The 13,548-nt window shown below is 35.1% G+C and overlaps 1 protein-coding gene across 2 annotated transcripts; it reads left to right on the forward strand.

Moving 5' to 3' along the window:
* Positions 1–441: 441 nt before the first annotated feature.
* On the forward strand, positions 442–13,548 carry hpn (hepsin). 2 transcript variants are annotated; one of them, XM_026283319.1, is made up of 13 exons: positions 442–640; positions 1,365–1,467; positions 6,089–6,190; positions 6,276–6,317; positions 6,784–6,913; positions 7,009–7,125; positions 7,298–7,338; positions 7,424–7,589; positions 8,887–9,083; positions 9,794–9,889; positions 12,550–12,692; positions 12,836–13,000; positions 13,082–13,548. In XM_026283319.1, exons 2-13 carry the CDS (start codon positions 1,449–1,451, stop codon positions 13,133–13,135), a joined length of 1,272 nt encoding a protein of 423 aa, XP_026139104.1. In that variant the 5' UTR covers positions 442–640; positions 1,365–1,448; the 3' UTR covers positions 13,136–13,548. The 2 variants fall into 2 exon arrangements, with proteins under 2 accessions (XP_026139104.1, XP_026139106.1); XM_026283321.1 differs by having other exon boundaries at positions 442–634.

Below are 13,548 nucleotides of genomic sequence, written 5' to 3' on the forward strand. Positions count from 1 at the left end.
CAACAATCTATTACTAATATTAACATTTTTTTATAATTTAATAAGTAATGTTAAATACTAATTAATAACAACTGCTTTTAATAATAATTGTTGCTGTTGGAAAACAATAAATTGGGCATAGACCATTTTTTTAAGTCTATTAAGTCATATATATAAATATAAAGAAGTAAAGGGGATAATAATGAATGATATATTATAAATATTATTAACTGTTAATAAGATTTTGAGAATTTTATAATAAGGATAGTCTTTATTCATGGTATGAATTTATTTTATTCATTGTATGGTTTTGACTGATTTATAAATCTATAAAAAGCATACAATGCATCATGTATCTGGCAGTCTTGTTGCTCATGAGTGCTTCATCAGATGAAGGGGATTCACCTGCGCTCTCCTGAGACTCACTGCTGACCGGAAGAGGGAGGTTTCCACTCCAGCGAACAGCAGAGAGAGTGAAGTGAGGAGAAGAGCTGTCCTGCCAGCAGAGAATAGCTTCATTTAACACACAAGAAAAGAGCGAAGGACTCCGGGGAAAGTGAAATGTCAGCGCGAATATCTTGAAGAAACCACTGATTTACTTCTTCACCTCTTTGTTTCTTATTCAAGAGTTTATCCCAGAACCTGAAGCGGAGAGGTAAAGGTGAGAACTTAATTTTGAACTATTAAGAGTATTGATGAAACTGGAAGACGATTATTACGATAATTTATATCCATATAATCAAATTACCATCAATAACTTATGAGATCATTTATTTTTCCAGATATTTTTCACCTTATGTAACATTATGTAATTTTTCTTTAATTTTTTTTCTTAATTTAATTTTTTTACTGCATGTAACTTTTTTTCACTTTTAACTTCCGTTTAATAATAATAATGATAATAAAGTTAAAATAAATGTGAGTACTTGGGAAAAAAGTTAATATGTAGCTGAACACAAGTTACAGAACACTAGACACCTTTAAGTTCTGTAAAAGTGTTTAATTTTAACCAAGTCATTAAACCAAATTTAAAGTTACAAATCACGGTAATACATGTATAATGTTTCAACCAGTTTGAATTTAATTATTATTAATAATAATAATAATTTTAAAAATTAAAAGTTACTATCAAGGACATAAATGAAAGCACAAATTAAATTGAATGCAACAAAATGAGTTTGTGTTCGTATTAAGTTGTATTAAGTTTCGTTTCTATTAAGCTTAGTTTTTTGTATTTTTACAGTGATTGTTAATAACAGCACAGACTGTAACTCCGTTTTTTTTTTTCTCAGTTTGCCCTTTGGTTTATTTAACTTGCTCAACCCATCTTTGTCCATGACAGCGGTCGGACTACTTTTTCTAAGTATTTTCCTCAACATTTTCAGGTTTGAAGAAGCAACAAAGGTTTTGAGGAGGAATCATCGGAATCCGTTTCAAGCTTATTTTTCAGTTTTCTGTTCTGGATAAAGATGCCAGAGAAGAAGATCGGTGAGTACTGAGCTATTTCTCTCCTTTTTGACATGGGATGACTGCCAGGTTAAAGATTAACAGTGATGGGTCATTTACTCAATTTGTTTTTGTCAATCTGGATCTTTGTATTACTTTGACAAAAGGCCAAAAGGTGTCAAGACATGATGTGACGGTGCATACAGAACAGAAAGTTAAATACTAGGGTGCAGGTATGATTTTGGCATAGGTATCATTACTTGATCAAAATTGTTGCTAGGGTCATTTTTAGTAGTTGCTGGATATTGGTAAGGACTCTGCTAAATTCTACAGCCTAAATCATAACCCATCACCCATCACAATGTCCAACTTTGGAAACTAAAGAGGACAACCAACAGAATACTTACTTAATTCAAATTTCACCAAAAACTTGGATGGACGCATGTCGTTCACTTGTTTGGCATTGTACAACACAGTAATTTTGGTCAGATATGTTTTATATGTTCATTCAATCTCATTTTGAATTCTTTCGGTTTTAAAGATTATTTTACTTTGGATTGTTTGAGTACCCAAAAGACAATATAGGAAAAATATAAATAATTTCATTTGTTTCCTGCTAAATGAATGTCACATGCATAAACAAAAATCTGGATCCAAAGTTGATCTAGACAAGTACAGTATAAGGAAATGCGGAATGATTCTAGAACCCCCCCGAAGGTCGGATCTATGCTAATGCAAATGATTTGCGATCTGTGCTACGAAGTCTTGATCTGAATATTGAATCGCGAACCATCATTTCAGATCAGGACTTCGGAGCGAGAAAGCAAAATAATTAGAGAACCCACTAAGAAGTTACGATCTAATTCACATGATCATGAACCCGCTCCGAAGTCCCAATATATATATATAGACTATATAGTTCATTAACTTAATAAACAAATTTAGTTGGCTAACTACTTACCTTACCTAAATGTAGTTATCAGTTTATTCAGTGTACTGCTGGCTTACCTTGCTAATTTCATGGCATTAACTGAAATAATAGAGAAAAGTATGATGTTTACAAATAAAATATAACTTTTTCCATTCCAAAGATAACTTCCGGCACAAAATAACGAACATATTCAGAAGTATCAGGTTTTCTGCTAACTATGGATAAATGTTAGATGGAAACACTGTGCATTAGTTTGTAGTTTAATTCACTATTTTTAGAATACTAGCACTTACTTTTTATTTTCTATTCAGTCACCTCATACATTGAAGTGAATGTTCAGTTTATCAGTATATACTGTTACAAATTTTTGAGAAATTGTTGTATTTTATTTTATTAGTCTAGAATGATAGTCAATGTAAAAAGAGCAAATGGGAGAAGCAGCTGAACACAAAACAGTGCAACAACATTAAGTTAGCAATAAACTTTAACTTCTCTGGTGATATCAACGGTATTATGGCTGAAATTACAAAAATAGTGATTACATATGTATATACATATTTAATTGTTTGATCAAAATGACTATCACTAGATATTGGCAGGGACATGTTAGGGACAAATTCTAAATGGATAAGAAATCAGGAATAAATTAAGGTTGGGAACTCTTGGAAAGCTGAACCTTTATTTTAATAAAGTTTTTTTTAATGGTTTTATTTTTAGCCAACAGCTCTCCATTGCATAAAAAACATTAACTAGAATATGAAGATAACCTTCACTGTTTAAAAACACTTCACTTTATGCTCTGATTTAAGAACTTTTTAAGGCCATTGTGGATTATGCATTATGTATGTACAGTAAACGTTTTTTTTTCCTTGTATTATTTCTATTTTTTCATAAATGCTGCTTGCTTGATGCAGATTAGCAATTTAGCAATTTAAAAGAATGTTCACATGGATGCTTTTCATTGTAGAGGCCGTTTTTTTTTTTTTTTTGGCTGCAAAACTTGAATCATCCAGGTATGACCATCTTGAGTAAGAGAGAGAGAGAGAGCAGCTCTGTCTCATACAAACCCCCACTCAGACAAAAGTACTTCTTGTTCTGCTGTCAAATGGGTCATGGCAGGAGCTGTAGAAACGCTCTGAGGCAGTGGGGAAATCCTCGGGAATGAAACCAGAGAGAGCAAACAGGAAAACATCACACTGTTTCAGTTTTGTTCTGACCTCTAATGTAACCGTTCAAAGCTGGGCTTGTACGAAACATCACAGTCAGTTGAGAGTCAAGGTGAGATACAGTATGAATAGTCTCATTTCCACTTGATACTCTCTGGTATGTTTCATGCTCATTGTTTAACAGCTTGCATCAATGACCAAGACATTTCACAAATACAACTGCAACAAGTTCTCAAATAGTTTCCGTCCAACCTTTTTTTTAGCTAATAAAATAATTTGTATTATTAGATGCTCTCTGGAATTCGGCTCTATAGTGTAAATCACACAGACAGCTGGATTTCTACATTATAAACCTTACACCATATTTAATTTCTGACAAACAATTAAATCTAAAAATCTAATTGGAACCTGAATTTTCAGCATCATTCGTTTACAATTAAATTCAGCGAAAGGAAAAACAGCAGCCCACCACCATTTTTCTCACCATGTGAGAAATTTCAGCCTAACATCTCTTTCCATGTGATCTTTATCTGCGACCATGACCTGCGATTCCCTCAGAACGTCTGAGAGCATGAAGTTCCTGCATGAACAAAATCATCACACATCATTCCTTGAAGGACAAATCCACCCAAAAATGAAGATTATGTCACCATTTATTCATTGAGTTTGTCATTCCAGACCTGTATGAGTTTCTTTCTTCTGTGGAAGACAAAAGAAGAAATCAGGTAATCAAACCCTTCCAGGTTCTGTTTACTTCCATATTGTTTCCTATCCATACTATGGAAGTCAATGGCAGCCGAAATCCTTTTCTAAATATATTATTTTGTCTTCCACAGAAGAAAGAATGATGACAGAATTTTTGGGTAGGTCGAGTAATTTAAAACCTTTAGGGATTTACAGATTTCCCTTTTTTTCTTTTGTGTGTGCTTTTTTGGGTCATGAGGATCATAAGCGCCTTTAGATACTGTAAATAGATGTTTCTGCGTAATATGTCCCTATGACCCAAAGGCTTGTGCGTTCAGTCCTGATGCAGAGCTGCAGCAACCTGTTTTGTGTGTTTGTTTGCTCTGGGCTTATCAGACAGCACAGTGTCTGCAGCCGTCTGATGTCACATGGGCCGACAGTTAATCATCACACCAGACCTTCTGCACAAGCTCCTCACAGTCAGGAAAACACATTTTGTGATGATCCACATGGCAGCCGCTTAACCAGAATCTGAAACCCATCAATCACAATATCTTACACATTCCTCATTCTTTTTATTTGTTAAAAAGTCCATAGAAACTTAATTCTGCTGATCCCTGCTAATTTTAAGTGGATTATATTGAGTCTTGTCATTGACAATAGTTTGGTTTAAGCCATGGCTCCTTAGTATGGTAATGACAATTTGTAGGGAATGCAGATTTGAATCTGGCGTGTATGAACCGAAAGTTTATTGCGCAGAGGTTGCCCTCTTTTTGCTCACGAGACTTGTACATTATTTTCTTAAAAAATACAATTTTTTGACAGAAGCAGCATTTTACACATGCAGGAAATATTTTCTTCTTTTATTGTCATACTACTAGCATTGAATAAAAAGAAAAACAAAGATGCATTTATGCTCCAAGAGGTGTAAATGAATTTAGTTCATATTCATATGAATAAAAAGTATGTGATATTTATATTTCATACATTTATAATATACCTAAATCATTTACATTTATATTATTAAATTAAATAAATATAGATTTGTTGAAGAATAGAGCTGGACAGTCATCTGAGAAGCAGGACACCACAATTGTATATCAAAGTCATATTTCTATGTTTATGTGTGTGTATGTGTTTTATCTAGTATGATAATGATTATGAATGAGCAATACTGGTCCTAGTAGAATGAAATGCTTGTAAACAGTATCTGTGGTGACTGCTCAAGTGCATGCAGGTCTGGATATGATTGTCTTTGTGGCATTACTTACCACTGACATGGTTACATCCCTGGGAACATTCTGACACTGGTTTATCTCTCTCTGTGTGTGTGTGTGTGTGTGTGTGTGTGTGTGTGTGTGTGTTTGTGTGTATAGGTTTATATATCCTTGAGGGGATTTAAACCTGAATACACACAGACTCATGGGGACTCATGTAATGGTGTGGTCCTAAATTGAGGTCCCCATGGGTACAAAAGCTTATAAATCATACAGAATGAGTTTTTTTTTTTTTTTTTTTTTTTTTTTTGAGAGAGTAAAATGCACAAAGTTTCCTGTAAGGGGTAGGTTTAGGTGTAAAGTTGGTGTAGGCGATTTAAGATACGGTTTGTACAGTATAAAAGCCATTACACCTGTGTACACCTGACTATACATGTGTGTATGTGTGGAAAGAGAGAGCTGATCATGGCACTGAGATGAAGTCCCACGTTTACTTTAGCAGTGAGGAATTGATGACTTTGGACTATTGATCTTGTTCATGGTTCTGTTCTTTTCATCAGCTCTGTCATGATTTATGTGTTTGCGCACAAGCATGTATTGTAAACTTCACAAAATCTTACATTACTTCTTTAAGCATACACTTCATCTGGGTTTCTGTCCTATAGGAGGTCCAGGGATGAGTATCTGCAGCCGGTGTCGGGTGGCCGCTGCGGTAGCTCTGATCTTGATCATACTTGGAGGGCTAGGAGCAGCCATTTGGGCCCTTGGTGAGACTTTTTGCTTGCTGATTTAATGGAATACTGCAGCCACTTCAGAGACACTTTACACTTGATTTCTGTGTTTGTTTTTCAGTCACATATCTCAGGACAACAGAGGATACTGGATTATTTGATGGTAAGCATTGTTCATTTGTAATACATTCATACATACTGAATGTCACGTCACTTTTTTTTCACTTTATGAATATGACATTTTCAAATATATATATATATATATATATATATATATATATATATATAAAACCCTATACAAGTTTAAAAGCTGCATTTATATACACACATACAGACAGCCAGACAGCTATCTAGTTGCATGCATCTATGTGCAAATACTTTACTATAAATATATGCATATATTTGTTGCATGCATAATTCAACAAATGGCATCCAGTTATAATCTCAGAAATAAAATCATTAATTAGCATTTTACATTTTCCAACACAGTGGACATGGAAGTTGAGGACATTGCATTGTATCATGCAGTATTCTGCACAGTGCATTCTGCTTGTGTACTGTATTCCCATGCAACACTGGGTCATCAATAACAGTATGAACATTCTCACTGTGTTGATCATGTCCTGCAGTACAGGTGAGCGCAGCAGACCAGAGGCTGCGAGTGTTTGACTCCACCCAGTGGAGGTGGAAACACGTCTGCTCATCCAGCGCCAACCAGCTCATCGCCAACATCAGCTGTGAAGAGATGGGCTTCGTCAGGTAACAAACACACGACACGCACCAGGCTCACAGCTAACTGTGAGAAATGTAGATTGAAAAATATGACTGGAATTCATCATTATTTCTCTATTCAGAGCAGTGAATTACTCAGTGACGTGTGCTCCTGATAATGGGGGTGACCAAGATTTCTTCTGCGTAAAAGAGAATGAGTTAACTTATGGGAAGAAGATAAAAACAGCCCTTTATCCTTGGTAAGTAAAAATACATTTCAACTGAATCTATGCACCATGGACTAATTCTGAATGGTCATCAAGGCCATCAGCATATTAGATGTCCTTTAGATTAGATTATAAAATCATTTTATCATATGATTTCTTTTTGTTAACCTCTCTAAAACATTCTAATGATTCATTTCTGTTTCAGTAAATGTGACAAAGGTCAGATACTTGAGGTGATTTGTCAGGGTAAGTGCAACTACTCAAGCATATTTGCAGTCTATTGAATATGTGCACTGTAGAAACATGATTTGTACTCTCTTCATCACCATAGACTGTGGTCGTCGTATGCTGCCTGAGGAGCGGATCGTGGGGGGAGTGGATGCCCGCCAGGGTTCGTGGCCGTGGCAGGTCAGCCTACAGTATGACGGAGTTCATCAGTGTGGTGGATCCATCATTTCAGATCGCTGGATCATCAGTGCCGCACACTGCTTTCCTGAGTGAGTGACACTTTTTAGTACTATCTTTAAAACATTCTAGAAACATGCTATCAACTGAATGATGTAATGGAGGCTACTCTGATATTGATTGACAGAATAACAATTATATAATTCATATGCTAGATGGTGGAGTACTGAAACCTACTTCATGTGGGACATAAGTAAAATGTTAAATCATGTTAACGATGTGATAAAACATACTAGCAGTGGTTTAAAATAAGTTAGAAAATATGGTAAAAATGTTAGCAGTTTGTTAAACCATGTGAGAATCATGCTAGCGATGCGTTAAAACTTGCTGTCAACATGTTAAATCGTGCTAGAAATGTGTTAAAACAGTTCAGTATGTTAGCCACATGGTAATACATGCTAAAAACCAGCTAGCAAATATGCTAAAACATGTAGGAAACATGTTAGCATCTAGAACCAAGCTAAAACTTACTAGTTTTGCTTTATTATAAAATTTGAAGAAAAACTTTCGACACTTTAAGCAATTTCAGTTGTTAGATGTGAAGTGGCATTTTACAGTATTTAAAAAAACATCACTTACAACACTTTTAAGAACATTTCTTTTCTTGTTGGGCTTCAGCTAGTCTCACATAGTCAGACCTTCAGACTGACGGCTGAAGGTCTGGAATCTATGGCAGCTTTCATTGGCTAAGGCCCACCTATGTGTCCATTTGACTGACATGTCAAATAACGAATCACAGTTAGTTACATTAGGCATCATGTTTTGGGCATGGAAATGTCGCCACACAGACCAGTGTGTAAAACTCTCAGAAGTATTTTAAAGATTCTATGCCATGAACTTTAAATATTTGAGATACTTTTAAATATCCAGCATTTAGTTTATCCTGATAAGCGCTCGTCGTCACAGTTGTAAACTCCGCGGCTTTCTTCTTTCGTGAGGGGGTTTGGTGCCACAGCATTTTTGTTTCCAGGCAGAACGTTTAGGATCACAACACACGTCTCCATGAAATACTTTATAATTCAACCAATCCGATAACGACTTCGACACTTCTGAAGTGTTTCCACTTTTGTGTCCTATATGCATCAGACGTTCAGCCAACGGTCCATGGGCGTAACATCTGAGGTTGAGATTGGGCCTCCACACAAGGAGGGTTTTGCTGTTTTATACTGACATTCAGAGAAATTTAATTATTTTGCAAAACATTTTATTATGCTCATCAAGGTTGCATTTATTTAATAACAATTAAAATAGTTTTCTATTTTAATATATTTTATGTTACTCCATTACTCCAGTCTTTCTAATATTCTGATTTGCCGCCTGTATCGTCAGGAGGTATCGCCATGTGTCACGCTGGCGGGTTCTGATGGGATCGATCTACAACACTCCCATCCGTAAGAACATTGTGATCGCTGAGGTGAAGACGGTTGTCTACCACAGCAGCTACCTGCCCTTTGTCGACGCCAACATTGATGACAACAGTCGTGACATAGCAGTCCTGGCTCTGACAAAACCTCTGCAGTTCACTGGTGAGTTCCTCCAGGAAATAGACCAAAATCCTGGTCTATTGAGATGCATTGTAAACATCACACGTGTTCTGATTGGCTGTGATTATGCATTTTTGCCTTCAGTTTGGACAGAAAGATTACTGGAAACGTTTGATTTTATTTCTCTGAATAACAGTATCTTTTAAATGTTACTGTAAATGTCTTACTGTAAAAAGTTTTTTTTGTTTTGTTTTTGTTTGTTTGTGTTTCAAAGCATTTAAATACAAAAAGGTATGCATTCATAAAGGAACGTCTCTGTGTAACAAGGATAAGTCTTTGCTGGCAGCAGTCTAATCAGAGTCTGTTTTGAGGTGTTTTTCATTAGGTATTGGTACGTTACAGGTCTGTCTGACTGAACATAGCGTTGTAGTAAAACCTCACTCCGGTCTCAGGTTGCTCGTCCTGAGAACAAAGCTCCTCTATTTCCAAGGTGCCTTGAGTTGAAACAAAAGACAAAACCGGCAACATTTTCCAGAAGGACAAAGCTTTTCCTCATATCCAGAGTTTTATTTTACCATTAATCAGAATGTTGTGGAAATATGATGGATTTGATTATGAAATGCATTTTTGTCTCATTGTAAATCAGAGGAAATTGAGTGTAAGAAGCTAAAAATCACCTTTTGTTCCCTCTAGTGTACTTTCACAAGATTGCGTTTTCCTCTTAGCTGACATCTTTTGTTTTGGTGTTTTAGATTATATCCAGCCGGTGTGTCTTCCTACTTACGGCCAGCGTTTGGCGGATGGCCAGATGGGTACAGTAACCGGCTGGGGTAATGTGGAGTATTACGGTGAGTGATGTCTTATTCTGTGTCTTTAATCAAAGGTCACTGAAGTGCTGCATTCCTGTGTTTATCATCTCTTTACCTGGAACTGGAGACTCTCTTGTCTGTCTGTCTGTCTGTCTGTCTGTCTGGCTTTGACCTTTGTGTCAGTGATCTGAGTGAGTTGTTGTGCTTGAAAGTAGCGCATGCATGACCAGCTATCAATTGTCAGACAATAATTTCAGCTTTTCTTACAAGTACACTAACTTGAGATAGAAGCCTAACAGGCTTATCACATTATTCCAGTGTTATCACTTGTGTAAAAGAAGTGTGCTTATTAGTATTGAATGTGCACTTCTATTTTACTTATCTTAGTGTAAAGATCTTTAAGTATATTTAAAAAACTGTTGAAGATAATATAATATTAAAAGTTCACCGTATAATACAGTATATAAGTTAATTGTAAATAACATGCAAATAAGAGTTTGAAAATATCTTAAGTATATTTCCATAATAAGAACTCTTTTTTTTAATAATACAGTGATTAATAAAGTAAAATATACTGTAAATATTAGAAGAAAACCTAAAACTACAAAAAAAATGAAATATAAATTCAATCTAAAACAGAATTATTTAAAAAATAACAAAAATGACGAAAGCACATAAAATTACTAAAACTTGAAATGAAACCAACACTAAATCTCTCCTGTGTAGAAATTATAAGCACATTTATTTTAGTTTTTTTTATTTTGTTTAGTTTTAAACAAGAACTTATTTGTTAGAACTAAATAAACAATAATTAAGTTATTTTATAATAAGAGTAGGCTACACTGTCGCTTTAAAAATAACTATAAATAAACTATATATCAATCTCTGCATGTTTTTCTCCAGAAGGATGCAGTAGTAACCTTAACATTTTATTTTAAGATTGAACATTTGTAGATGGTCTAAAGCAAAAGAGTTTTAAAATTATGTTAATCTTTTAGAGCTCATAATTTGTTTAAAAACACATTACACATTAATGAATAAATTAGTATATTTAAGTATAGTAAGTTAATAAGTATACATAAGTATATATAATCCCTATATTACTGTTTATCACACACTAAAACTGTCATTATGTGCATTCTCAGTTTAAATGCAGCAATCCAAAACATTGAATCCAATAATCATTCAAGCAAAACTTTGCTTGAAGAATGAGCCACACTGCTGACACGATCTAATTCTAGCACACTCTGAGCACATGTGAGTTAACATATTCATATTATCGGCAAGACATATATTTTTTAACATCGGTCCAATGCCGATATTTACCATTTAAAGCCATTATCGTCCGATTCCGATCTCGGTCTGTTAATATATAGTGCATATACTGTAGTATATATTCGAAGCACTGCATTGTTATCATTCTAGCATGTTTCAGTTAGGATACTTATAATTTTATTAAATATAGTTGTTTTAAGCATGTTTTAAATGTTTATTCATGACATTGTCCAGTTACCTGCTAAGCCTTAATATGCTGTAAACACATTTCCTGTTTGCTCATAAACACTGAGGGTCATGCATTGTTGTCTGTGTAGTAATTGACAGTATATGATACATTGGCTTACCTCATGCAATGTCAGAACAATCATATTCAAGAGAAGGAGTGCTTATAAACAATGCCAATTTGCAACTAAATTACAAATGGCAAACTTCTTGGTGTGAATCATGTGGGAACTATTTGGTCTTGGTCAGTTATATATCCCCAGCTAACAGACACATATTTTAACTTAATTCCATTAAGGTATAAAAATAATAATTATTATTTTTTATGTTCAAAAAGTCCAGTTAAAAATAAATATATGAAACAATTCCTTGGCTATGCATTAGCAAAAACATTAAAGGATTGTTGTTTTGCAAACATTATGAGAATGTTAACTGAAAAATCTGAAACAAGTAACATTTAAAAACGTTTGGCAAACATTAAAATATAATGTTTCAGGAAAAAGGTTCCATGAATGATGCATAAATAACGTTTTTAGATAATATTAAGAATGTTATTAAAGACCTACTTTAAAAAAAGTTTCTACTAATGTTACTGCAAAAACATTTGTTCATAATTTTGAGAACATTTTGCAAAAAGCATTGTTCTGAGAACATTTCCTGTTAGCTGGATGTGTGTCACTCAAAAGAAAAAAAAAATCACAGTTATACATTTTTAATGTATTATATCCCAACAGTGAGAAAAACTAAAGCAAAAGTTACTTGCCTTAAGGACAATGCAGTGCACTCTGATTAATTGCTTTTTATAATAGTAATGCAATTTTGTAACAAATTGCAGTGCTGTTAAAGGCATAGTGCAACCAAGAACTAAAATTATGACTTCACATACTCATCCTTATGTCATTCCAAAGCAGTATGACTTTATTTTTCTAACTTTCTTCAAAGTAACTTCTTTTAAGTTGCCCCAAAGAAAGAAAGTCATACAGATTTGGAATGAAGTGAGGGTGAGTAAATGTTGACACAATTTTCATTTCGGGTTGTACTGTCTGTTTAAATATGATAATTCCAACATGACATGAATTGAACAATAGACTTTGGTTTGAAAAATGATTAATATTGCTTGGATATTGGATTCTAGAGACTTTCAGGAGTGTTTCAGTTTCACACAAATGCCCTCCTTCACGTCACTTGATTTCTTGCAGGCACTCAAGCTAACGTCCTCCAGGAAGCCCATGTGCCCATCATCAGTGATGCAGTGTGCAATGGCCCGGATTATTATGACAACCAGGTCACAACCACCATGTTCTGTGCCGGTTATGAGAAAGGAGGAACCGACTCCTGCCAGGTATCTGCCACTCAGCTCTGAGATCATCAGTCCAGTGGACAGAGCAACACATGTCCACTAGAGGGCAACATTCATAAGTAATGATGTGGTGGCTGTGTTGAATTATGAAGTGATATGAGATACTGTCTCTCATATGATGTCAGGGGGACAGCGGTGGTCCTTTCGTAGCAGCAGATGTCCTGTCTAAGACCAGCCGCTATCGTTTGCTGGGGGTGGTGAGCTGGGGCACAGGCTGTGCCATGGCCAAAAAGCCTGGCGTCTACACACGTGTGTCACGCTTTCTGCCATGGCTATCCACAGCCATGAGGGTGAGTGATGCATGGATCACACTTTCAACAGTGTATCTATATAACATAAAAGCAAACTTCCTCTCATGTTTGCCTCCATAGATGTATGAAAACTCCCCAGGAGTGCACAAAATGGCAAGGGCGGTCACACCATAGCCATTCAGAGTGGAAAAATGTTTAATATGAGACTGAAATGTTGCCTGTTGAGGTCAGATGTGTTGCTCGGATCAGTCTGAGATCAAACGTCTGGTGTTGATCAGATGTTCTGTGATGATCAACCTCTGCCAAGGACAGTATCTGACTCACAGAGGCCAAGAACCATTTCTGATGCTGTACTTTGGGTAAATATGTTGATGAACATAGTACGTGTTATTAACATAGAATATGCAGTTTTTATTTCCCTGAAAATCTACCAAAATATTGTTTAATGAGATTAAAATTAGCAATATTGACTGAACCTAAAAAACACTCATTAGTCATGCTGTCAAACGATTAATCATGATGAACTGCATCCAAAATAAAAGTTTTTGTTTATGTAATATATGTGTCTACACTGTGTATATATTTTT

This window comes from Carassius auratus, chromosome 16 (genome assembly GCF_003368295.1).
Source record: "Carassius auratus strain Wakin chromosome 16, ASM336829v1, whole genome shotgun sequence".
Lineage (NCBI taxonomy): Eukaryota > Metazoa > Chordata > Actinopteri > Cypriniformes > Cyprinidae > Carassius > Carassius auratus.

What these genes read in the sequence shown, in the direction of transcription:
- hpn (XM_026283319.1), top strand. An exon ending in GGATACTGGATTATTTGATG is followed by an intron (nt 6,318 to 6,783) that starts GTAAGCATTGTT and finishes CATGTCCTGCAG; the next exon opens with TACAGGTGAGCGCAGCAGAC. An exon ending in GGGTAATGTGGAGTATTACG is followed by an intron (nt 9,890 to 12,549) that starts GTGAGTGATGTC and finishes GATTTCTTGCAG; the next exon opens with GCACTCAAGCTAACGTCCTC.